Below are 24,392 nucleotides of genomic sequence, written 5' to 3' on the forward strand. Positions count from 1 at the left end.
ATGATCACGCTTCAGAAGCTTTGCAATTTTGAGACTGCTGCATCCCTCTGCAAGATATCTCACTATTTTTGACTTTCTGAGCCTGTCAAGTCCTTCTTTTGACCCATTTTGCCAAAGGAAAGGACGTTGCCTAATAATTATGCACACCTGATATAGGGTGTTGATGTCATTAGACCACACCCCTTCTCATTACAGAGATGCACATCACTAATATGCTTAATTGAGGCTTTCGAGCCTATACAGCTTGGAGTAAGACAACATGCATGAAGAGGATTATGTGGAAAAAATACTCATTTGCCTAATAATTCTGCACTCCCTGTATCTCTCACGTGTTTCTTTCAAAAGTTCACTTTCAAGAGCACACTCTCCTTTCAAAACAAGTTGTATCTACTACAACACTTTCTTGTTAGTCATTTTATCGCCGGGCAATTAAATGAAAATATGAAACACTCAAAGTACCGTCTTGTGACTGTGCGAGACTTATGAGAAAGGGATGATATCTTCTAACACTCCCAGTTCTCCTCAATGTCTGGCTACAAACCCCGGCCGTTATCTGGACCGCCTCATGTCCGCACATTAAATAGGCTTTTGAAAAACAATTTTAAAAAGGTTTGCCATGCCAACTGCCTAAGCGGGCCATTTTGTCAACGTCTTGGTTTGTGCAGCTTTCACAGCGTGCTGATTTAACTGCCTGCGTGGGATACCTAACGCTCTATTAAAACTGAACTGAGGGTATTCCCCTGCAGCCTTATCCACATTTTTTTCCCTTCTCTGCACTTAATCTTTTCATCCTCCTCTCCCGCTACCTCCATCAAACAACTTTCCTCCTCTGTCTGTCCTCCATCATACATCACCGCCTCCTCCTACAATCTCTGGCTCTGTGTCAGCGGAGGAGTCAAGGCCCATCTGTCCTCCCCTCTCTCTCTGAGCTGTTAGACCATGCTCACCACCTTAATTAACTTACCGTCTTATCCGTATCACTGTGTGTGCGTGCATACCGGCCTCCGGCAACAGAGAGGAGAATTAACATCAGTAATCAGATGATTCCTGGTTCGTTTAGACTAATGCTATATTTTATTCTGACATTTCAAGTTCATGCATTGTACTCTTAATAGCAGGACGCAGGCCGTTTAGTACAAGCACGATCACTCGGGCGAGATTATTCTGCTTTTTCTTGTGCAACAACACACCAGCATATCTGTTCAAGTGTGTAATGATATTATCCTTTTATGGAGAGTGTGTTTAATACTCCTGTTTTAATTATTACAAGTTCTCTCCACCACTCGAGGCCAAAGGCTTGTCAGTTTTATTAGTGTCTTCTAGACAAGAAAAAGCTGTGTGTCCTGCTCCTCATTAGAAGCTGATAACACACACGCACACACAAAACCTTGGCCTGACAAATGGTAGGAGATCAGTGTGTGTGTGTGTGTGTGTGAGAGTGTGTGTGTCTCCATAGAGCCACAGGGGTTAAGGAAAGGCTTTTCAAGTTGTGGAGTCCAAACTATGCCAATGAAAACAGAGTCCGTACTGGAGCCAGGCAGCTGTCTTAAAATACAGACAGAGACACAATATGGAGGATGACTAACGCATGAATCCTTCACAGGAAGTTTTACTGAAATGCCTTCTGAAACATTATTCTCCCGCTCTTTATTTGTGTCTCTACTGATTAATCCATTAGACCAGTGAAACACACCATTACTGATAAAAGCCATCTCCTTTTTTCCCTTTCAATCTTGGGCCATATCTGTGTGGCGCTTTGTGTGTGTGCGCCGAGAACAGACAGCACATTTCTTCAGCTGAAGTCTAAACTGCCAAGGGTTTAATACAACTTCAAATACAACTCTAAGAAAGATTATCTGGTCCTGCACAAACAGAGAAAGCAATACAGAGGAGTTTTATGATGGACAGCGGTGTGTTCATCTACTCACAGCTCCTTCAAAGACGCTGTCGTAGACGTTGTCAGTGCCACACTGAGGACAGGTGAAAGTAAACCTCTCACAGTCTTTATAGCGCTCCTCATCAGTCAGCTGGACGGGAACACCCAGCAAGCCGTCGGCTTCCTCCTCCCTCTGGAACTGCTGCTGAGCTCTGAACTGACTCGGGTCCAGACCTGACATGGAAATCAAAGACTTGTTTTTTAAGGTTTACAGCAGAGCAAATGTTTATTCAGAAACACGGCTGAAGGCAAAATATTTCATGCCTGATAAACACCAATGAAAGGTGGTCATGCTGCAATTAAGCATTCTGTATTTAGCTGTTCGGCTGTCGACAGATGTTATTATTATTCTAAAAAAATTTAACTGTGACCCACAGACACTTCATTTGAGTGTTTACGGGAAATGTATTGTAGTGAAACTGGAAATAATTTGCAGCACTTGACAAGATTATTAAGTAGGTATTATGTCTTCTGCGACAAGAGAGGAAACGTGCATAAAATGTGAACCCAAGTAATGATTTAATCCATAGAACATGGTAAATGGCCTGTATTTATATAGTGCTTTACTAGTCCCTAAGGACCCCAAAGCGCTTTACATATCCAGTCATCCACCCATTCACACACACACATTCACACACTGGTGATGGCAAGCTACATCGTAGCCACAGCCACCCTGGGGCGCACTGACAGAGGCGAGGCTGCCGGACACTGGCGCCACCGGGCCCTCTGACCACCACCGGTAGGCAACGGGTGAAGTGTCTTGCCCAAGGACACAACGACCGAGACTCCGAACAGTTTTTCAAAAGCAGTATTTGCATCTGTAGGAACTTCCTCGAGCAATTTGGTCATTTTATTTCTAAGTAACACGGCTCCTTTAAACTTTTTTGTAATTATTTTCCATAAGGCATAACATTACTCACTTCTGGGGACGGCAATAACTTGTAATTCACTTACCCAACCACGAGGCTATGAGTACACCATCAATACCCTCAATAGGGTCGCAGATGCGAGACACCACAGGGTGGACCTGCTGGGCCAGGTAGTACTGTGTGTCCAGAGTGAGATTCTCCTGTTTCTGGAGCTGCTCTAGAGCATAGGCTCTCTGACTGGCTGGCAGGTTGGAGCCATCCTAGTGGACAAAGAAGATGAATTTCCAATGTATTTGTACTGAAATATCACTGAAACACACAAAGAAATGAGATATTCCCGTTTCTCTAATAGATACACACTTTACAGATGAGGTAGGAGATGGTATCTCCAGCTTTGACCCGACGACCACCCTGAGAGTTAATCCACAGAGCAACATGGACATGAGGGAGACTTTTCTTATCAGGGTAGTCCTGAGGATCCTTTGTCAGTGCCTGGTGAAGTCAAGACAAGACAGCAGTAATAGATGAGAATGGGAATGGCAAAACACAAAAGAAAAACCCAGCATGTCCAGAGTCTTAAGCCTCATTTTAATCAAATGAAAAGTAAACACAAACAGTGATTCCCTCACCTTGTGGATCTCATACTGGTTCAGTGGTATGTCTCCACTAGCCACCTTCTCTCCCAACTCCACCAGGTGTTTCTGGATGTTCTCCACAATGACATCACGACTCTGATCAGACAGGATCTGCCCAATCACGTAGCTAGAAAAATAAATAAACACAATGAATTTTTCCTTACAAATGAAAATCTTTTGTAAGGTGCTTCCAGCGCTCCATATACTGACGCGCTAACTGTTTCCCATGTCCCATGACGTACTTGCCGCATTCCTTAGCCAGGTCACACCAATCCCTACGGACGATGTCCAACCCTTTGAGCTCTTGCTTGACGCTAAAACGTCCTTCTCCGTGTTGTTCCACCACAAGGGCGGCATACTTCTTCTTCTTCAGCAGCAAAAGAGACTTGAACACACCATCAATGTCGATCTCCAATAGTTTGTACAGCTTGTTTACTTCTGCCTTCACCTGGGATCAAAGTGCAAACACACGGATTCAGTGTCAACATCTGGTTATAATCTCCACTGCATGGTGCGCATGTAAAAAGTGATAAAACACCCAAAGCACACACCTTATTGCCAAGCTTAAAAACTTCATCCAGACACTTGCTGTTTGTGTTGATCATGATAGAGTCAGTATCTCCATAGATGACTTCCAGATTCATCTGAGTCACACAAAAGGGGGGGAGAGAGAAAGAAAGAATCCATACAGTTAAAACTGGGATAATAAAGTGAATATTACACACATCAAACTGCACAATTTCTAAAACAATCTAATGTTAGATTTGACTCATTAAATGATATTTAACCCAAAGTTTATCATTTAGCTGCTTAATACAGATGCAAGAATCCAGGCGTCCTGATCCAGTGAAGAAGTCATTATTAAAAGGATTATTTGTCGTGTACATTTTACGTTATTCTGCACATAATTACATATCATATTAGAGATATTAAACAGGAACAACTTGGTAATGACTGACCTTCTGAACCATGTCTTTCGTGTGCATCAAAATCTGGAGAAAAGAGGAGACAACACTCTGAACGATGCCAACAACAAAAACAACACAACACAAGCACAGTAAACAAACACGTCACTCAGGAAGATGAAATGATTAAATATTAAGTTTCCGCGTTATTAATTGTGTGTGTGTGTGTGTGTGTGTGTGTGTGTGTGTGTGTATACACATTTGTGTGGACATGGGAGCAGAGCAGGTGATTTGCTTTAAATGGGGGATAATTGGCTAAGAGGGCAATTATGAGAGCATGCTGTGACAGGCGTCTTTTCAACCCACACAAATTCACAGTCAGGCAACACACACACACACACACACCATAATGACTTGTAATGGCCTTTATAACCTTCTGGTTGACTGACGGAGAAATAAGAGAATTCTGTAAATGCAGATTGACCACTGTGTGTGTGCGTGAGGAAAGCTCTGAGCAGCAGAGGGATCCTAACAGGTGGGGGCCCAGAGGAAGGGAGGGCAGTGTGGGGACCTCAGGTCGCTAATCTGGGGGGGTCTGAGGGACGGAACGCAGTGTGACCTGTCACCAGCAATCTGCTCCTCAATCAACCACAGCCGCATATATACACCCCGACTCGCACTGTGCTCCGTGTGGGGACAAGGACGCGGCTATTTCAGAGTGTGAGGAAGGGGCGGGGTCGGGCTTCCACTCCCTGAAACCAGAGTGGGCCATAAGCATGCTTTATGGGCTGCTACATACCGCTGTACGGCGGGGGGAGTTTGAGTCATTCAGGGGAACAGCCTCTCCATTAGGGACTGCAGTCAAGGTCAAGGTCTTACCACAAACACACACACAGTTTTTCACCTCTGCACTTATGCAGTGGATTTCGCTGTAGACAAAATGACCCCTGCCTGTTTAGCAGAAGAAGAAAGGTTGGAAAAGAGGAAGATGAAAGAACTCTTTATAAATCTTCAGACTGAGTGCACAGGTGCTCCACTCCAATAATTCATGAATACAAATCTAATTTGAGACATTTTTAACACTGCAAAAGCAAAAGTAAATTCGTGGTTTAAAATGTGAATGACAGCTGCCTGCAGCGAGTGTAGAGTAGTTTATTTACGACAGAAAACGAGCCCGAGGAAATGATCTTTCAGAGGTATAAAATAAAATGTAAAGATGACACCAAATGTGCTCAGTCTGTCAGACTAAAGGTCACATTTATTTATTCCTTTTTTTAAATTCCATGCATTTGAAAATAATTTTGACATTTAACTATACGAAACACTATAACTGAAGGTTGATGTTTCAAATACAGCCAGCTACTAAACACAAACACCACAACAAGCAGCTGTGATGGTTCAGGCTCATCTGCTAAGGAGTCCTTGGTTAGACACTAGGCCAGCACCTTGCACTGGTGTGTGCACATGTGCATGTGACTAAGCCGTTTTGTACACTTGCAATGTTACAATGTTATCTAAGTGCAACCAAAGTTCGCACAAATAACAAAGTATCTGTCTTGGAAGGAAAATCAGACCTTGTATACGAGACACATTTTCCTCTGTTAACAGCTGCCACTGAGCAGCAGCTCTTGAGTAAGAAAAACTCAGCTGTGCCTGAGCTGAACAGTCCATTTGTTTAATTTAAAAAAAAAAAAAAAAAAGCACCAAAACAGGCGTGTGAAATTGCAGCAAAGATTCCTCCCATATTTGAATCATTAAAAGTAAAACTTGAAGCAACACATTTTTTTTCCTTGGGTAATATGATTTTACGAAGCAGAGGATTATCAGAAATAAAGATAACAATGCGAGTGTCACATAATCAGACAAAGGAGCCGTTTCAAGCCAAATTATTTGCATCAGACGCTAAAATTCATCCATCCATCCATCCATCCATTCGCTTCCGCTTATCCTTTTCAGGGTCGCGGGGGGTGCTGGAGCCTATCCCAGCTGTCATGGGGCGAAAGGCAGGGTACACCCTGGACAGGTCGCCAGTCTGTCGCAGGGCTAACACATAGGGACAGACAACCATTCGCACTCACATTTACTCGCACATTCACATCTAGTGGCAATTTGGATTATCCAATTAACCTATCCCCACAAGCTGCATGTCTTTGGACGGTGGGAGGAAGCCGGAGTACCCGGAGAGAACCCACGCAAACACGGGGAGAACATGCAAACTCCACACAGAAAGACCCCGGCCAAGTTGGAAAATGACAAAAAAGTAAAAAATACACTATAAAATCAGCAGGATATAAATCATGACATAGTAAAACTCATGGAAATTCAAATGCAACTAAAGATAAACTACCCCAATGGGAATGCTAATTTGATAATTAGATCCCTTGTTTGTTGACTTGAACATTTCTAAACAAAACCCAACGTATCCTGATGGTGTTCAGACACCACTGCAGGACAAAATGCAGGCACAGGCATCACAATAAAGAGCATTTATAAGAATGAAATGTCCACATCACCACATCAGCCAAAAATCACAATTAGTTGTGTAACTGTTCTTTTTGTATGTTTTTGATTCTCTACACACTTACAGTCTGAGTTGACCTCATTTGCCAAAAAGGACAAATTAACTTACAGATGAATGTGACAGAAAGCATTAATATTATTTATTTATTTGTATTTTCTACAGACATAACAAAAATATAACCTTTGTTGATTAATCTAACCCTCAACCACAATCATTCACCTTAGCTGTCTATAAAGCCAGCATATAAAGCCTTAAACGTCACCTTCCCACTCCTTAAATGCAAAAATTAAATAAGTCATCATAATGTCCCATTCGAAAGAAAGCAAGTGCAAACATCACAAGATGAAGTTCAAGTTCTCCAGCTAACAGCCAAAACATGTAGGAGAATAAAGATAAGGGGAAAATAATTTGAAAAAACCCACAGAGTCCGGGTATGATAGATCTTAAAATTCACAAATGCAGTCATCAAATAGACACCATGGATTGTATTTCATTGCTTATTGCTACTTGGCACAACACACGCCCACCAACAGAGCCCAGAACAATGTTTTAATGCAGGCCTGCTGATGCAGACAGTAAACGAGAACCATCTTAGAGAAACTTAGCCATGCTCATTATCCTCACAGTGTCAATCATCACATCAACAAAACTCGGCTAAAACTCTGCTTTTGTACTCCATCTTGAAATCTCCAGTAATACTTTTTTTTTTTTTTTATAATAACAAAACAGCAAAATAAAAGCATTGAAAGGAGAAAGAGCCAGGAGACGAAGCTGAAATGATGGAACGGACTGAATAAAAAGTGCAGAGACGTGATGAATGGGGAGATGTGGGAAAGACAGACAAGCGAGGAGGTGAGAATGCGTTGATGTAATTGATGTGTGGACTCATTTAGACAGGTTTTCCATATGCTGTCAGTTCCAGCAGGACAGACTGCTTTTAAGGAATGAACTGTGTGAAAGACAAGTCGTTTGACCATGACGCTGGAATGTGTGCAACTGACAGTGTGTGTGCACGTGCGCTCATCTTTAAACGCATACCGGCATACACATACTATACGAACCAATGCAAACACACATCCCCAGGGGGTAAAAAGAGTGCATGTATGTCTTCACCGTGATGACTGCACTCGTCAGCACCGTGAATGACGCTCATTCTGGGCCAAACATCTGAAAAAACTCAGCAGAGGGGCTCACAGTGCTTAATGTTAACCTGCTAACATCAATCAAATTGATCGGATCAGTCTGTACCCTCGCTCGGCTTTTTGCGCCGATCGCATTTTCGCTCCAGCTACGAAATAAGAGTTGTTCTTTCAATTTTTACAATCATTACTTCTGACTGAGTTTTGCCATCTTAATACCTGCAACCAGTGAAGCTGCTTCCCTTAGTTTAACCATTTTCTACAAAGTGAATTTAGATAATCTATTCAAAATCTTCCAATTACAGAGTCGCTCTTTTTCCCTCACACTATAAAACCAATTTTCTAACATTCCTGCCTCTCATCCTTTCCGGCTCCTTGGTGTTAATACAGTGTAAATAGACCGGACAGTAATTGAGCAGCTCGCTGACAAGTGCTCCTGCAAAGTGAAGGATCAGGACAGAACACATGAGACTGAATTTCTCACGTTTGTAATCACAGTTTCACCTCATCCTTCCTTTTGATGCCACATTGCATGTGAGGGCTCACATGTCAGGTTGCATTCCTTGGACTGAAACACCAAATAAAAGGACATACCTTGCAATAAGTAGAATATATTCTATTCTGTGCGTATGCAGCAACATCAGCCGCTGCTCTGAGTGGTCAAAGTCCTAGCCCCGCCTTCAAACCAGCCATTTCAAAAGCACTGAGATTATGTGCCACAGTCTTCGACCCTAGAGTGCCTAGCTTTGGTTCATTTGATTTGAAAGAAATAATCACATAGCTACTGCAGACGTTTAGTTCACATTAATATGGTCATACTGAATATCACATAGTCACATATGGTATCGCGAGATCTGCACTGACCTACATCAATGGTTCTCAAATGTTTTCTACCATGTCCTACTTTAGTATCTGAAAGAGGTGAACGCTCCACAACCCACAGTTTAATTAATCATGTAAACAAATAGCTTTTGTGATCACTGCAAAAGATTTATTTAACAAACTCAACATTTTTCACCTGGCCATCAAGAACACATCTGCAACGCTTTGCTATCCAACCAGTGTGCCCTACTTGAATGCAAACCCTGCAATAAACATAAACCTGTGACTTGCAGCAGAGTCAAGACACTGCAGTTGGCAGCAGCAGCAGCATTTTCAGACGCTGCAAGTTTAGATTCAGCAGTTAAAGCATTAGTGCGGTATTCCTGCACGAGTTTTACACTGACATGCAGCTTCCATGTGGCATTTTTCCTTTGCACTACTCATTTTTAAAACCTAATGTACCCAACAAATCTGCCTTGTGCCTTGAACACACAGACTTCAGGGCTCCAGAAGATGTACTTTGGTTAAGTGGTACTACCACTAGTTTGCAACATTCAAAGATGCCAAAAAAAAAAAAAAAAAAAAAAAAAAAAAACAGAAAAGAAAAAAGTGACCAGGAGTAACAACTACAGGAGGCAAAGTCTAAGGGAAATAACACCTCCTGTCCAGCTGAATACAACTCAGACTTTAAATCAAAGTTTAAAAGGGAGCAATGGATTTCAGACTGAATATTGTTACAAAGCCGCTTAACACAAACCCATCGACACTTTTCAATACCCGTCCTAATATCTCACTTTAAAAGCTGCATTTTCCCACCGTCTTTGACTTGACTTTTCACAGCTTTTCATTTAGTGCTTTTAACAGCGCCTCATGTCTTTGCATGTGCAACTGTGTGCCTGCACACGAGCTGTACCCATTAGCTGTGCGTTATTGCACCCTGTCATGCTAATTGAGGAGTGGTTCAGCCTTGTTGTGATATCCTCCTTTTCCCAGCTGTTGCTCAGCTTTTTGTTGGCCTCATCTATTAAGGCCTTACATGTCTTGTTGTCACGTCAATCTCGTGTATTCTTTATTTGAATCCACTACCCCCCCCAACCCTCATACACTTCTCATCAAAATATCTTTTGTCTTTTGCCAGGCTGTCATTTTAATAAGAATATTACTCTTAACTGACCTGCTTGGTTGAGTGATGAGTGGTTTGCAGACTGAAAGGCAGCAGTAAAGACAAAAGATAAATGCGCGAGCCCCCCCACCCCCCCCATTATCATTACATCTTGAACTCTGGCACACACACATACACACCACATACATCCTTCTACTGATCAGCAGATCAGAAGCGGCATGTTAAGCCTCTGTGTAGCAGAGGGCCCTTGTAAAAAGAGTCTGGGGCACCAGTGACGATTGTTTTGAAAAGCACTCAGCTGAAAAGCATTTTGGGATGACAGTCGGTCGACTGAAATAGCACCTGTGGAGGAACACACCACTGTCAGAGCTGGGGGGTGGCGGGGTGACATACACACAACATGTCCACAAGGCACTTGAGCACACACACACAAGTTTGCAAAACTCTTTCACGAACACAGCCTCGCACACGCAAAGATGCATAAAAGATTTACAGGCTCTCTTCTGCTACCGTGAAGTTATATCTGCACACACCTCCGTACACACCCACAGAGACCGAAAGTCCTTCTTTCACTAAAATGATTTCACTTGCACGCAAGAATTCACGAGCACAGAGCACAACACACACACACACACACACACACACACACACACACACACACACACACACACACACACACACACACACACACACACACACACACACACACACACACACACACCTGTCCTGGCAGATGCCATAGCTGTGTTCTCATGTCTGCCATCGGGAAGGTCAATCTGTTGTAAAGCTGTGACTGATTTAATACAACCGGCCAAGATCACAAACGCCGACACTGATTGAAAATAACTCAACAATGACAACAATCCTCCTGCTGTCCGCTCAATTATAATACTGTACTTTAATAGCAGGAAAAGGCGCATCCTGGTATGTCACTGCATTTTCTCAGCCAAGTTTTTAATACATTGTCAAGTAAATAAGCAATATAATGGCAGATACACAAGAGCAGCAGTGAAGCCAGACTTTTTATTACTTTTATTTATTTTATTTTATTTTTTTTAAATGGGGGTGCAATACAGCTGTCATGAAGACAAAAAAAAAAAAAAAAAAAAAAAAAAAAAAGTAGTGAAAATTATTGTGGCCAATAATTAAATCATGATTATCATGAATTTAAATGATTATTCATGCTTTTGAAATCTACACCAAATCAAATCTATGGCTCTATCGAATAGAGCTAGACCGTCGAAGTACTCAACTAAATATGCCACTGGTTGGTGGGGAGTGAATTTGAGAAAGAAATGGTTCCCAAAAAGCAAAGGGAAAAAAAAGCACTGGCATGCAACAAAATGTGGAATAATGATGATTTAATCTCAAATATCTGGTTTTACTAATCACTAAAAGTAGGGGTGCAACGATACACAAAATTCACGGTTCGGTTCGGTTCGATACTTTGGTGTCACGGTTCGATATTTTTTCGATACAAAAAAATGTTCATGCATTTTTAATTTGTCATTTATTAAAATTATAAATATATATTTTAACTCAAAAGTACAGTTTTTAAATTTAACCCTAACCCTTGTGCGTGTTTTTTATTTTGACAGCGAATGCGCACCTGCGGACCACTTATGTGCAGCCCTGGTTATTTAGCTCGTCATATTGCAGCCACAGAAATTCTTTTGTCCATGAAACCATAAAGCTGCACTTTCTTTTTGCCTTATAGTCTGATTTGTCATAACTTTTCCGTTTTGTGGTCAGCTTTTCTTTGGCTGTCACTTCTTCACCCTGACCTGTCTTATTTGGCTCAGCAGAACTGAAATGCTTTTACACACGCACTCACATAAGCTCAGCGATTCTCTGCGCGATCAACCTCTCACATGTTTAAGCTGCGGGAGATTTCACTTGTCATGTTTGCATAGTAAGCTAACGATTAATAAGACGATGTCAGAGGAATTGGTGCACAAATTATCATCACTCACAGATCAGTACTGTCGCTCTCTATACACAGTTCGCACGATTGCAAAGTGAAAGCAAAAAAACAAGCGCAAATTCAAACGCGATTTCAATATGTCACATATTGACAGTGGATCACCGATGCCAATGACATAATTACCCAGCTACATTTCTGAAAGAATGCAAAAGCATTGACATATATTTTTCCTTCCTACAATAGCCCGACGGGCAGGGAAGAGAAAGATTTTGGTAGCCCGACTGAAAAAAATCGCTAGCTTCGGGACGTCGGGCTAGCGATATTGCAAGCCCTGTATCTGATTGAGGAATCACTCATCTTTGGAAAAGAGAGTTTATTACAGAGAAATGTCTCTTTCCAAAATAAAAGCTATACTATCCGCTTCTTCTGGGCTATATTCTCAGCAGCATAAGGAGAATCATGTGCTAACAGCTGTCTAAATGACTCGGCTAAAGTTAGTAGCATGCTTGCTTTTTTTTGTCTGCTTTCACTTGTCTTTGCACTAGGATGATGTCGGCGTAAATGTGCAGTCATATTCGTTGTGTTCCCACTAGTGCTTTCAGGTTAATCTCGTTGAAATGACCTTAACGCCACAACACGGCAAATCTCCGTTAACGAGCTACCGCCGATCGCTCCGTGCATGGGGCTAGACGGCCAACACGTTAACGAGCTAACTGCGCTAACACACTAGTTCACACCAATGTAATTGAGCATTGCATGGCACATCCAACATACTGTTTTACTTTAGTCCATGACTCGCTTACCTTCAGGGTCATACGTCACATGAAAACCAAAATAATTCCAAACGCCAGATCTGAATGAGGTTCAATTTGCTTGTTGCAAGTAGAGCTTAACTTCTGTCTCGCTAGCTTGCCCTGCGCTCTTCCTTCTGACTATGCTGTCTGTGTTGAGCGCTCAGTGGATCTGCGCTGGACAGTGCAGCCTAGGCGGAGTAGTCGAACACAGATTCACTGAGCGCTCAACACAGACAGCATCGTCAGAATTGATAAAATAAATTACAAATGTTGTATTGTTCGATACATATGCGTACCGAACCGAAAGCACTGTATCGAACGGTTCAATATCGATACGAATATCATTGCACCCCTAACTAAAAGCTAACACTATAAATAAATTCAACTCACTCCACAGGGTAAATAGTAATGCTCTTTTTGGGGGTCAGTCACTATAATTATTGATGATTTAGTATTGTTATTATGAATTATTTACTACTATTATTAATACTAATTATTACTCAGTATGGCTGCCATTGATTTAGAACAAAGTCACTAAAATGAATTTTAAAAACTTGTGCTACTGAAGTTAATCTTTTTTAAAATGTTAAAAGCTGCGTTTGAAAAGACTCAAAATGTGGTTCTTCTTTATGTAAAATTTAAATAGCTGCTCACTCATAAAACATGTTTATGTGGGAACAAAATCCATAGAATAAATAATTCTGAGGGAAAACAAACCCTTATTTAGTTTATTAGTATTTATATAGAACTTTTCAAAATAAAGTTATAAAGTAAACAAATAAATTCAAATGCACGCCAGATGAATCCATTATCAATTATAATCTCTGCCATAAGCTCATTCTCACATGGCCTCATTAGCAGGTGTTACGAAGTCGCCGTTTAAACTCTGAGCCCCTGCGCGGTCCACCGTCTGCCCTCACAGACACGCTATTGATGCCAGAATAGCAGCGCTGCTCCCATGTGACTATTTGTTAAGTCCACTCCTATCAAGAGAAAAGCCCACTCTTTAAAAGGACTACAGGATCATGGAAACATCGCAGCCCTCATTTCCCCAAACGCACCGGCGGAGTAGGCAGGCTTATGTATTCTTATGTCTAATTCAGGGAAATGTAAAAATGACCACTGTGATTCTGAAACCCTCAATGAAAGAAATGAGGGCAACAGTATTTACTCACATGACATCAGAGCATGCAGTCTGACAGATGCGACCACAAATGAGACGTGATAGGTTGGTTCAGGTATTTCTGTGTCTAATTCTGGGAACTGATTTGTGATTCTTGAGACAAGAGAGATGATACAGAAGCAGAACAAGGGACACCAGGGGCAACAATATTTACTTAGACTTCATTACGAGCACATGCACCCTTGCACACACGTACGTACGGGAGAGGGTTTAACCTAAACCAAACTCTGACCTCTCTGCACCCTCAGCTCCGTTACAGAAGCCAGCTTCTATCTTCACTCTGCATGCCAGCCAATAATGTCAACTACGAGCTCCTGTCAGGCTGTTTTTAAACACAAGGACAGAGACTCAATTACAGCAGAATGGCTTTTAGGAGTCACCCTCCATCCGGAGAGACACACACCTGCTAATGGTTGTCAGATTTGCAGGCAAAAGGGTCAAAGGTCAAACCAATCTGCGATCCGCAACAATAAGCAGCTTCCCTCGGCCTGCGCTGTGAACATCACTCGATTAGGACGACGTAAACACACCATCATGCAAGAGAAGCAGGCCAAACTAAACAATTGAGAATTTTAAAAAGCGAGCTTCTGATTTCATAAACACAAATTAAATTCAAGTACAGACTCTTTGCCATTTCAAGTGACTAGAAACATTAACAATAACACAGGTCAACAAAGGAAAAATCATGTAGTTGTTCTAAACCTGCAGCTGATTCGTCATCCCTAAGCAGGTTTGCGGAAACCTTTCCCCCCCAAATTAAAATCTCCTCATTTAGTGGAGGAATTCGGAGATCCAGCAGCCTGTGGCCAAAAAAAATCTTTCTGGTGTGACAGATGCATTTATCAACCCATTAACAAAAAATAAATAAATAAAATTAAAAACGAAATAATCACATGTGTGCAAGCTGTCTGTCTGTGTCATACAACCATTTCTCTGCACCCAAATGCTCTCTGGCGAACATACAAAAGAACCCAAAATAACGCTGAGGGAGTGAGGGGGACATCAATCTGTGGAGGACCCTTGACTGTGTAATCCTAAACCTTCACCTTCCTCTTAATACCCATCATCCCCCTCTTTAATACCCACACATACCAGGACAGAACAGGGCCACAACAAATGGTCCCGACAAAGGGCAGAGTTCGGCCAGTAGCACTTGTGCACGCACACACAGATGGGTAGTAGTAACACACACACACACACACACACACACACACACACGATAGAAGACATACCCAAGGAAGACGCACAAGAATCAGGAGGAGATGTAAGTGGGGGGCTTTCCCCTCCTAAGTTGGCAAATTTGATCAGAAGGTCCACAGCCAAGGGTCTGTCAACCCCCATCTAAGCCCAGGGCTGAGACACTGCCGTGGCCTGCAGCCTGAGCCATCCGGCCACACTGGGGGGTTAGGCCTCATTTTAAAACGAGAGCGAGAGAAAGATGAGAGCCGGGCCAATCAATAAATACAGAGAACACATGAACATTCACTCTGGACACTCATCCAAACAGATGAAGGGAACGCAGGGGCGCGAGAGGAGGGTGGATTTACACTGTGGACAGAGTGGTGATCAGTGTACATGTTACAATTACAAAAATAAAAAGCCTCCTAAATCATGAGATGAAAGTGGAGTGCAAATGTGACGATTAAAATGGGGGTGGGAGTGCAAATGGCAATGCCCACAAATACACTAGAAACCCAGTTATAAATGCCAGCTGGCTTTTCTGGCTCGCTGCAGTCGGAAACTACCGAGAACTACTCGGCTTGCCTCCTGTTAACTTTAGGACTCTGTACAATTCAGTAAAACAGACACATTTGGTTCGTACTACTGCTGATCTGCTGCTTTTCCTTGACGAGCATACGATGCTCAAGTGCTGGAAAAACTGTCCTACAAAAATCCTATTTTAGATGCTATAAGATTTATACACACACACACACACACACACACTTATATACAAGTAAAACTGACAAAAAGTAAATTTCAAAGAATATCTTCCACAGCATGTTGCCTTATTATCAGCAGGCTGGTGCTGAAGCCACGCGCTCTCCAAACACACAAGCTGCTATATAAATAGAGTTGTGGTAGGATCATAGATACAAAGTAAACAAAACACTAAGATTGTGTGAAGTGGGATCTCCTGCTTCATCAGCAAGCCGAGGTACGTGTGTGTACACCGCACACTGACTGATGACCTTTTTGACGCACGTCTCTCTGTAGTGTACTGAAGTCCTACATCCAATTTGCTTACAGCCTCCTCGCCACACAGGACAACTTGAGAAGTTTTAGAAAACTTTGGAGGAAATTTTAGTTTCCAACAAACCTGCAAAGCATCTGAATCACTATTAGTATAAACACTCAGCTGACACATTATTAAGTACACCTTGATAAACCCAATGCAGTCTAATGAGACATACCACCAGTATAACCTTCTGTATAAAGGCTTATAATGTTCAGCAACTGTGTAAGGATAACTGTAGGTATTTGATCCTGGCAAATGTATTTGTGTCACATTGTGATGCTTGGAGGTTGACTTCATACTTGGGTGGCTGTAGCTCAGGATGTAGGGACTTTACTAACTGAAAGGTGGGCCGTTCAATGCCTGGCTGCTCCCATCTGCATGTCTAAGTAAGATACAGAACCTCAAGTTGCTCCTCTGATGCGTTCATGAAAATGTGAATGTTAGAAAGCACCATTCTCTGCGGCCTGCTGGAGCGGGAGGGCTAGTAGGAGGAGTTGGCCGTCCGACTGCGGTCTGGGGTGTGGGGCCTCCCTGCTGCTGCGGAGTCGGGGTGGTCTGCCTCTCCCCACCGCAGGGAAAAGGGTAACACCACCTGGGTCTGGGTGCAATTCCCCCCTCCAGGGGCAAGGGTACCTAGACCCGGTTTGTAGAGTACGCTTGGGGAGTGTGATTGTGTGTACAGCGTCTCTTTATGTCTGTCTCCACGTTGGTTGAGTGTGGAGTGAGTGCATATGAGAGCATGAGGGTGGGAATGGATGTTTGTGTCTGTGTGTGCCTGTATGTCTGTGTCTATATGTCAGGTTGGGTGTCAGGCGCCACCTCTCTGGGGACATCCCAGGCCCTCCAAGGTTTGGAGGCCTATCTCCACCCACCACCACTTCCCCTGCCGGTGGCGGACTCCCTCAGGTGTCGGTGTGTTGGTGGTTCTTTGTGTCTGGGGGTGGGTGTCCGGGTACACACCGGCTCACTCCTTGGCGGCCGCTTGTCGGGGCCTGGGGCCTGGGGCTCGCTCGGGCCCCTTTGGAGGTGGGGTGCCCCTGGCCTCTCGGCCTGGGGCTCGGTCACTCAGGCACAGCTGGGGGCCGGCGGAGCTCACGGGCGCGTCACTGCAACTCCCCCTGGCTTCTGCTCCGCGGCTGCTGAGTGAGCCCTCATCTGGGACTCTCCTCAGCTCTTACTGGAACAGTGGCGCGGCTGCCCCTCTGTTGGTCTTCCATGGTCTCTTGTATTCTGGGGGCCTCTGGATGTCTGGAGTTTTGATCTCCTCCATACCCGCTTCACACCCTGGAGGACGGGGCTGTGGCCCCCCCACACTCCCTAGCAGATCATTACATGGAGAAACCTTTGGAATGCAAGCATGCTGATCCACACAGGTATGCACACATGGGTATTCACAGACGCGGACTAAAGCTTTCTTGGCTTTAAGACATGCATGCGCTCAAAGCACACTGTGCGCTGTCTATCTTGCGTGCTGCACAATATCGTTTATTATTTAGTAAATATTGATATCTATGACTAGCTAGTTTATTGTGATGGTGCTTTGTTTTCTCTATTATTATGTTGCTCTTTGTTGTTTGCTGTCTCCTCTGTTTGTTTTTTTTGTTTGTTTGTTTTTTTTTCTCCATACAGGTGACCCAGGAGTTCTTTTTTTTTTTTCTCTCTCTCTCTTCCCCCCCCTTCTCACCGTCTCTTCTCCCCTTTGGTTTTCTTTCTTTCTCTCCCCCTCTTTCTCTCATTCATTCCCCCTGTCCTATTTATTTAAAAAAAAAAAAAAAAAAAAAAAAAAAAAATGACAAAGGATGAACTGAAGCTCTGCCATCACGTAATGTCGCATACTGCTGTTTCTGATGTCATTTAAGAAGAAAAAAAAAAAGAAAAAAAAAAAAAAAAAGAAAGCACCACTTAGGAAGAAAAAAGTGCTGGGGTGACTGAGGCGTGTTGTATAAAACGCTTTGAGTAGAGTAGAAAAGCGCTACATAAGAACAAGCCCATTTACCGCTGAACATACTAATTAGAGTAATAATTATTAATAATACTAATTAAGGAATAATCATTTCATTGAGGAGTAACTGCAACAGATAATCAGGTAAAAATCAGGTAACCAAGCGACTCTTCAATAACAGTAATTTATGTTTTTATGCTTTATTTTGATAGGACGGGTGGAAGAAGCCTGGGGCAGACGCGCATGACTCGCACCAGGCCTCGAGGACGGTTCGATATTCCGTGGCAAACGGGTCAGTCGACCAAACCTAATCTACACCCTGCCCTCTTCTCAACACTGAGGATACAGCCATCTACACAAAGTACCACAAACAGTATTAAATATGGGCATAGCTTCAGGATAAAAAACAAAAATAAAAATAAACCTGCATTTGAAATGAAAACACTCTTCAAGGCTTCAGAAACCAATCGCTGTAGCTACCTCGATCTTTTATACTGACCGTAACAAGGACTCGCCACCGTCAGTGTGAGCTCCATATGGGGGCAAAGGAGTCCCAGATTCAGATATAGATTGGGATGATGTCTGCTCAGCTCTTAATGGTAATCCTGTTAGCATGCTATGGATAATGGGCAACAAAAATGCTCCATTTCTGTGCGGACATGATGAAAATGTTTTGTTCATGAAGCACAAAAAACAAAAACAAAACATCTTTTATATACACATCAGTTGTTGTTAGACTTTTTCAAAAGCAAGGACAATTTCACATCCTTCCAGTCCCACCATTACAAAAGAGCTCCAGCTGCATCATTTTACTGTTACACCACTTATGCTTCACAGGTTTTTAATACAGCCTTGGTTAGATATGTATAATCCCATTATGTATGATGCGAACTCCCTTTTGCTTCAGGGACATTGGACATCAGTATCTGTATTCTCAATGTACCCAATCGAATCTGTTCTAGTGAAACCTTCTTACTTCCAGGCACCAGCAGAGTGATCAGCTTGAAGGTGTAGCATATAACTATCTTAATGTGACTCACTAATGGTGACATCTGTGTCAGCATTTTCTCCAACTAAATTTGGATTTCTGGCCCTCCTGTGATAAATAACTTTGAGGTTTCAGTTTTTATACAACAAATAAATCAACAAGAAAGGTTGTGAAAATAGCTGCTAGCTGTAAGTCTATTCCACATGATTAAATTAGGGCTTCTAAATCTAGCAACACGGGCAAGAGCAAAGCCTTCGAATAATGGAAATCTAGTCTACTCCTTACACGAGAATGGTGATGCTTCCCGGATTATGTAAAGCAAGCAGGAGGTACAAATGTAAATGAACCCATCTACCTCAGGCTGTTGATAAATACGAACTACAAGATATAAGCGGTGAAGTGTTGAGGGACAGAAACTCCCACCTGCAGCAGCAAATCCAATACACAACTTTAACAATGTAGCTCTGTCAGCTGAACAACAAGCATGACTGGAGGCCCAAACGGACTGACAAAATAACAAACACGCACAGTGAGTTACTGCCCTGCCCTCTATTAGGGAGCACAATGAGTGTGTAAGGGGATCTTAATGAAGGACTCCCCTGAGGCAAAGCCTGATGCCTCTGCTGAGGACTTGTACTGTTAGAGCTCATTAAATGAACATGAGTACTACCACTGACATAGTGGGAGAGTGTGAGTGTGTGTGTGCTCGTGTGTGTGTGTGTGTGTGGGGTGTTCAGTTACAATACCAGCTTTAGCTGTTTATGTCATGCAGTACACATGCTGCTTTGCACCAATTTATTGAGCGTGCATGCCACTGTCATTCCATTTGTGTGTTGAAAGAAGTGCTTACACAATGAGACTTTAAATGGAGAGTGTTAGATTCAAGAGTGCCCGTGGCATTCTGTTATTGGAAAATACTTGCATAGTGTCACTGATATCACCGAAAATAAGGAAAGTCTCTTATTCTGACTAAATGAAATTGAAGATGTAATCATATTTGGGAGACAGAAAAGGGCACAGGGTGTGGGAGAAACAAAGACATTTGTAGAAACAAATGTGAGTCAGGATAAAGCAGAAAACAAATGACAAGTCAAAGAAAATAGGCCAGAGTAAGGAGTGTTGCACAGTGCTGAATATAATGTAGCAGTGCCCTCTTGTGGATGAACGTTGGACTGTTCTTTACACTTTTCAAAAGAAAGTAGGATAAACTTGTATTTAATCAGTCTCAGTGTATTTGGTGCCTTTTATAGATCCAGATACTACTCTAAAAACAAAGCTTTACAGCTAAAACGCTCGAGGTCCACATAGCCTTTAAAGTCAGCAGTGTGTTTGTGTACTCACCTCCCTACCCTTGTGTGTAACCAGGGCAGCAAGTGGCTTGGCGTAAAAGCGGCTGTAGCTGAATCCCAGGCAACCGTACATACTGTTAGCAGTCAGCTTCAGAGCCTTCTGACGGATGTCGTACTGAGGGACAAAAATATTCCAATGGGAAAACCGGCTAAAATGAGTGCAGCGCAGCAAAATATTCAACAACAGATTTAATTAATCCGATATGATATGGTGTGGCGCTTTCCATCAGTCTCATCTAAGTTTCTGCCATTTCTTAGGTACACTGTTTTATACACTGCACTGATTTTTATATATTATTACATATTGTTTTTCATTTATTGAGTATGTGTGCAACTTTAGCCGTCTTTCCATTAGTACCTACTCGGATCGACTTGCCAGGGCTTGACTCGGACAGTCTGGTTTTGCATAACAATTGAATACCACCCAATGTGCTTGGTTGTTGTTATAGCAACACGTCTGAGCATCCCGTGACGTAATTAGTATGCGACACGAACGCTATAACAAAGGTGGACATCGAGGCGACGATAAACCTGCTGCTCCGTCTGTGACTTTTCGTCCGACTTGGGGACCACGGCGTTGTTTCTTGTAGCCATTTCCCTCGTTGCTGGGGTGGTTTTGAATTTCGTAAACAAGACGCCACTGATTGGCTGATCAGTGGCGTCTTGTTTACAAGTCTGATGACGTCACATTTCAGTACCTGCTCGTAGGGCTGCTCGATTATGGCAAAAATGATAATCACGATTATTTTCACTGAAATTGAGATCACGATTATTTGACGATATTTATTTAACCCTTTAAGACCTACTATGGAACCAAGTCCACCAGAGCTTATATTATTATTATTTTTTTTTTTTTTTACATGCTGTAGTGCCATTTGTGGGAGCATTTCAAGTTGCTATACATCAATACAACTGTTATAGCCCATATTTTAATAATATGTATGCATTAAGTCCATAGTAATTACATAAATTGCAAAAAAGTGCAATAAACTACAAAAAAATTGAAAATCGCTTTTGTTTTGTTTACATATATTTCTACTTGGAGAAATTTAAGAGGTTTATCCCTCAAAACTTTAAATACAATAAAGTTGCAAAAAATAGTTTACAACAACAGGAAATTTATTTTGAGTGTCTTCATAGTTTTATTTTGGAGATACAGCAATTTTTATATACTGCAGGAAAAACAAAAAACAATCCTATGATGCAAATTTGCAAAGAAAACAGCATGTGCCTCATTTCACTGTGGGAAGTGTTACGAACAGCTGATAGGAACGGCAAAGCGTGTTTCTGGAATATTATGCTTTTGTTCCTGCAAGCGCTTTTTATGCAATTTTTGCAAAGCTATATGTGGAAGGAAACCGTGACCGAGGACAAGCTGATGGCATCAGATGTAAGTACAACTCCTCCGGTTTCATATGCAAAACAAATTATTGCGCTAGCTTACACGGTTCAGGTTCTACAGGGATTTAAAAATAGTTACGCAAAACGGAGCGTGCTGCTCTGACCGGCTTTAAAAGGTTAACAATGACTTTAAAAAAATAATATAAAATAGTGCGCAACACCACTGAAGTTTTTTTTTTTTTTTTTTTTTTTTAAACTCTCTTTTCAACCAACGGCAGTCACTCTCCAAATAACTTCTGCTTAGCTTTCCGAGCTTCCCTCGGGTCTTCTTAATCAGCGGTCTCCAACCTTTTTTGCGCCACGGACCGGTTTTCACGGACCGGCCTTTAAGGTGTCGCGGATAAATGAGGGAGGGGCTAATAATCGGCTCAGTCATTTTTAATGATCGTTGAAAGCCCAGATCGTAATCGTGATTAAAATTCGATTAATTGAGCAGCCCTACCTGCTCGGATCGCTTTGGAGCCCTTGTCAGAGCAGGGGGTACCAGGTACTATGACCTAATGGAAAACCGTGGTGAGTCGATCCGAGTAGGTACCAATGGAAAAAAGACTTTTCATTCACGAAAGACGTCACATGCAATAACAATAAAGCTTCTCTGTTCTATTCTGACACCAGCTCACAAATACCACCCCTACCGCTAGTGTGTGTTCACGTGTGTACCTGCAGGTAGAGATCTGGGTTGATGTCTTGCTGTTTCATGAGCCCTTTGACCTGCTTACGCCGTTCAACCAGCTTCCTGATTTCCTTGGGCAGGATTCCCATTTCTAGGTTAGGATCTGGAATCTCGGGAATTTCCTCTGGGTCATCCACCTGTTGCCATGAAAACACAAGTCAAAAGTGTGTAAATGAATTGAATCTCGAATCCGAAGCATTTAGCATTAACGTAGCTGGACAACAGGCTCAACCTATAAACACAACTTGTGACCAGTTTTTGAACACTACCTCTTTCTTCTTCTGGGAGTTCTGAGCCTCCCTCTGCACGGTGGTGAAGCAGATGTTGAACTCTTGGATGATTGAAGGATACAGACTGTTGAAGTCAAGCAGCAGCACAAACTTATCATAGAAACCTAAAAATGAGAAGAAGAGAGTTAAAATAATTGCATAAACATGAAAAAACAAGGTGAGTAAATACATTTTTTTAGACATGCCCAGTGCTTACCAACTTTAGGATCCAGCACCAAACCTCCAGCATAGGCTGCCTTCTTCTTCCTCTTGCCTTTGCCTGCATCCACATCATCTTCGCCTTCAGCCTGGAAAAAAAAGAAAAAAATAGAAGGAGCTTTATTTCAATTAACTAATTTGGAAAAAACAAAAATTCAGCTGCGTGTGTTATTTGGCTGCATCTTCACCGTCTCGAGCTGTGCTTTTTTGAAAGAAGGTTTGTCAGGGACGATGTAGTCTTTCTCGTGGAAGGCATGAAGCAGCAGGAACTCGTTCCTCTCAGAGCGGCCTCCCATCAGAGTACGAGACTGCAGAGACAAAGCAGGGAGAAAAACTCATTTTCCAGGACATTTTCTGTCACATACGGCGATTAGAGCTTCCAGAACAAGATGTCAAAAAAGGATTTTTTTTTTTTGCCTCAAAGAAAATGGGAAAACATGTTGGTTTGGACTTGAAACAAGTCTGTTAAAAACACGAATGAATGAAGGCAGAAGTTTGAAAGAATAATAGTTTTGTGAAGTAAAACTGATGTCTTTGTCAGACAAGTGTGAGTGGATTGTGACAGCATTTTTAGTTGTTTTTACTGATATCAGCATTATAAAAATTTTAAAAAGTAGATAAAAGATTGGAGAAAAACCCGTCAACCCATGTTACGAGTGCTGACATTGTATAATCTGCCCACCAGAGGGCACACTGCAACTTCCCTGTTGGAAACACACACATTTGGACCGAAGAGCTGATCCAAGCAGAGCTGAGTAAAACGGAAATGAGTAAATAAACAAGTAAAAATAACAAACGTTGGGAGTGGGAAGTCTGTTTACTGTATTGTGTGTCCAAAAGACAAAAGGAAAAAAAAATTATATATTAGCCGATAAATTCGAATGTCATATTTTTAATCGCTCTTAAAAAAAAGCTAAAATATTGGATATCAGTTGGTCTATAGTCACTGTAAATCTGCCTCAACTCAATAATCAGAAAGGCAGAAAGACTACGGTGTGATCGCCCTGAAATACATGTTTGCTATTTTAGCTGAATCAAGCTGGATACCAAAGGTCATGTAATTCTGTTATTGGTACTAAATGCTAAATTTATGATATCAAGAAACTCGTAAAAAATGAATTAATTGAAAACTCAGTGAAACAGTTATCATTTCCAACACAAATATGTAAAACTGTAGCTCCTGAAACCAACTGCTTTAAAATACGACCCTACAATTAAATTTTATGCTTTTTGAAATGAGCACTCTGTTTGAATAAAGCTGCTTTCAACATCTCACCTGTTGCCTTTGCAGAAAATACCAAGATACAGAAAGCACATGACAATCCAGCATAAAAATATCAACATCTTACCCAGACCCACAGCACACAGCCCTGACATTAACGCCATGCAGACACATAACGATACAGCTTAAATGACTGTGGCTGTTCCCATACAGTGCTACTGACATGACCCACTTCAGTAGCT

General features: G+C 42.1%; 1 protein-coding gene across 2 annotated transcripts in view; it reads right to left on the reverse strand.

Moving 5' to 3' along the window:
- Positions 1–24,392, reverse strand: part of pola1 (polymerase (DNA directed), alpha 1) — a 67,406-nt gene that overhangs the window by 34,609 nt on the left and 8,405 nt on the right. For both annotated transcript variants that reach the window (XM_004546576.3, XM_004546575.3), the window contains exons 22-33: positions 23,117–23,236; positions 22,927–23,017; positions 22,710–22,834; positions 22,428–22,577; positions 20,359–20,481; positions 4,400–4,432; positions 3,992–4,084; positions 3,683–3,888; positions 3,435–3,567; positions 3,166–3,297; positions 2,891–3,065; positions 1,929–2,110 (exon numbers count right to left, since the gene is read on the reverse strand). In XM_004546576.3, the coding sequence (XP_004546633.1) occupies positions 1,929–2,110; positions 2,891–3,065; positions 3,166–3,297; positions 3,435–3,567; positions 3,683–3,888; positions 3,992–4,084; positions 4,400–4,432; positions 20,359–20,481; positions 22,428–22,577; positions 22,710–22,834; positions 22,927–23,017; positions 23,117–23,236 (1,563 nt within the window). The remainder of the gene's footprint in view (positions 1–1,928; positions 2,111–2,890; positions 3,066–3,165; positions 3,298–3,434; positions 3,568–3,682; positions 3,889–3,991; positions 4,085–4,399; positions 4,433–20,358; positions 20,482–22,427; positions 22,578–22,709; positions 22,835–22,926; positions 23,018–23,116; positions 23,237–24,392) is intronic.

The sequence above is a fragment of the Maylandia zebra genome, linkage group LG9 (genome assembly GCF_041146795.1).
Source record: "Maylandia zebra isolate NMK-2024a linkage group LG9, Mzebra_GT3a, whole genome shotgun sequence".
NCBI classification, from domain to species: Eukaryota; Metazoa; Chordata; class Actinopteri; order Cichliformes; family Cichlidae; genus Maylandia; species Maylandia zebra.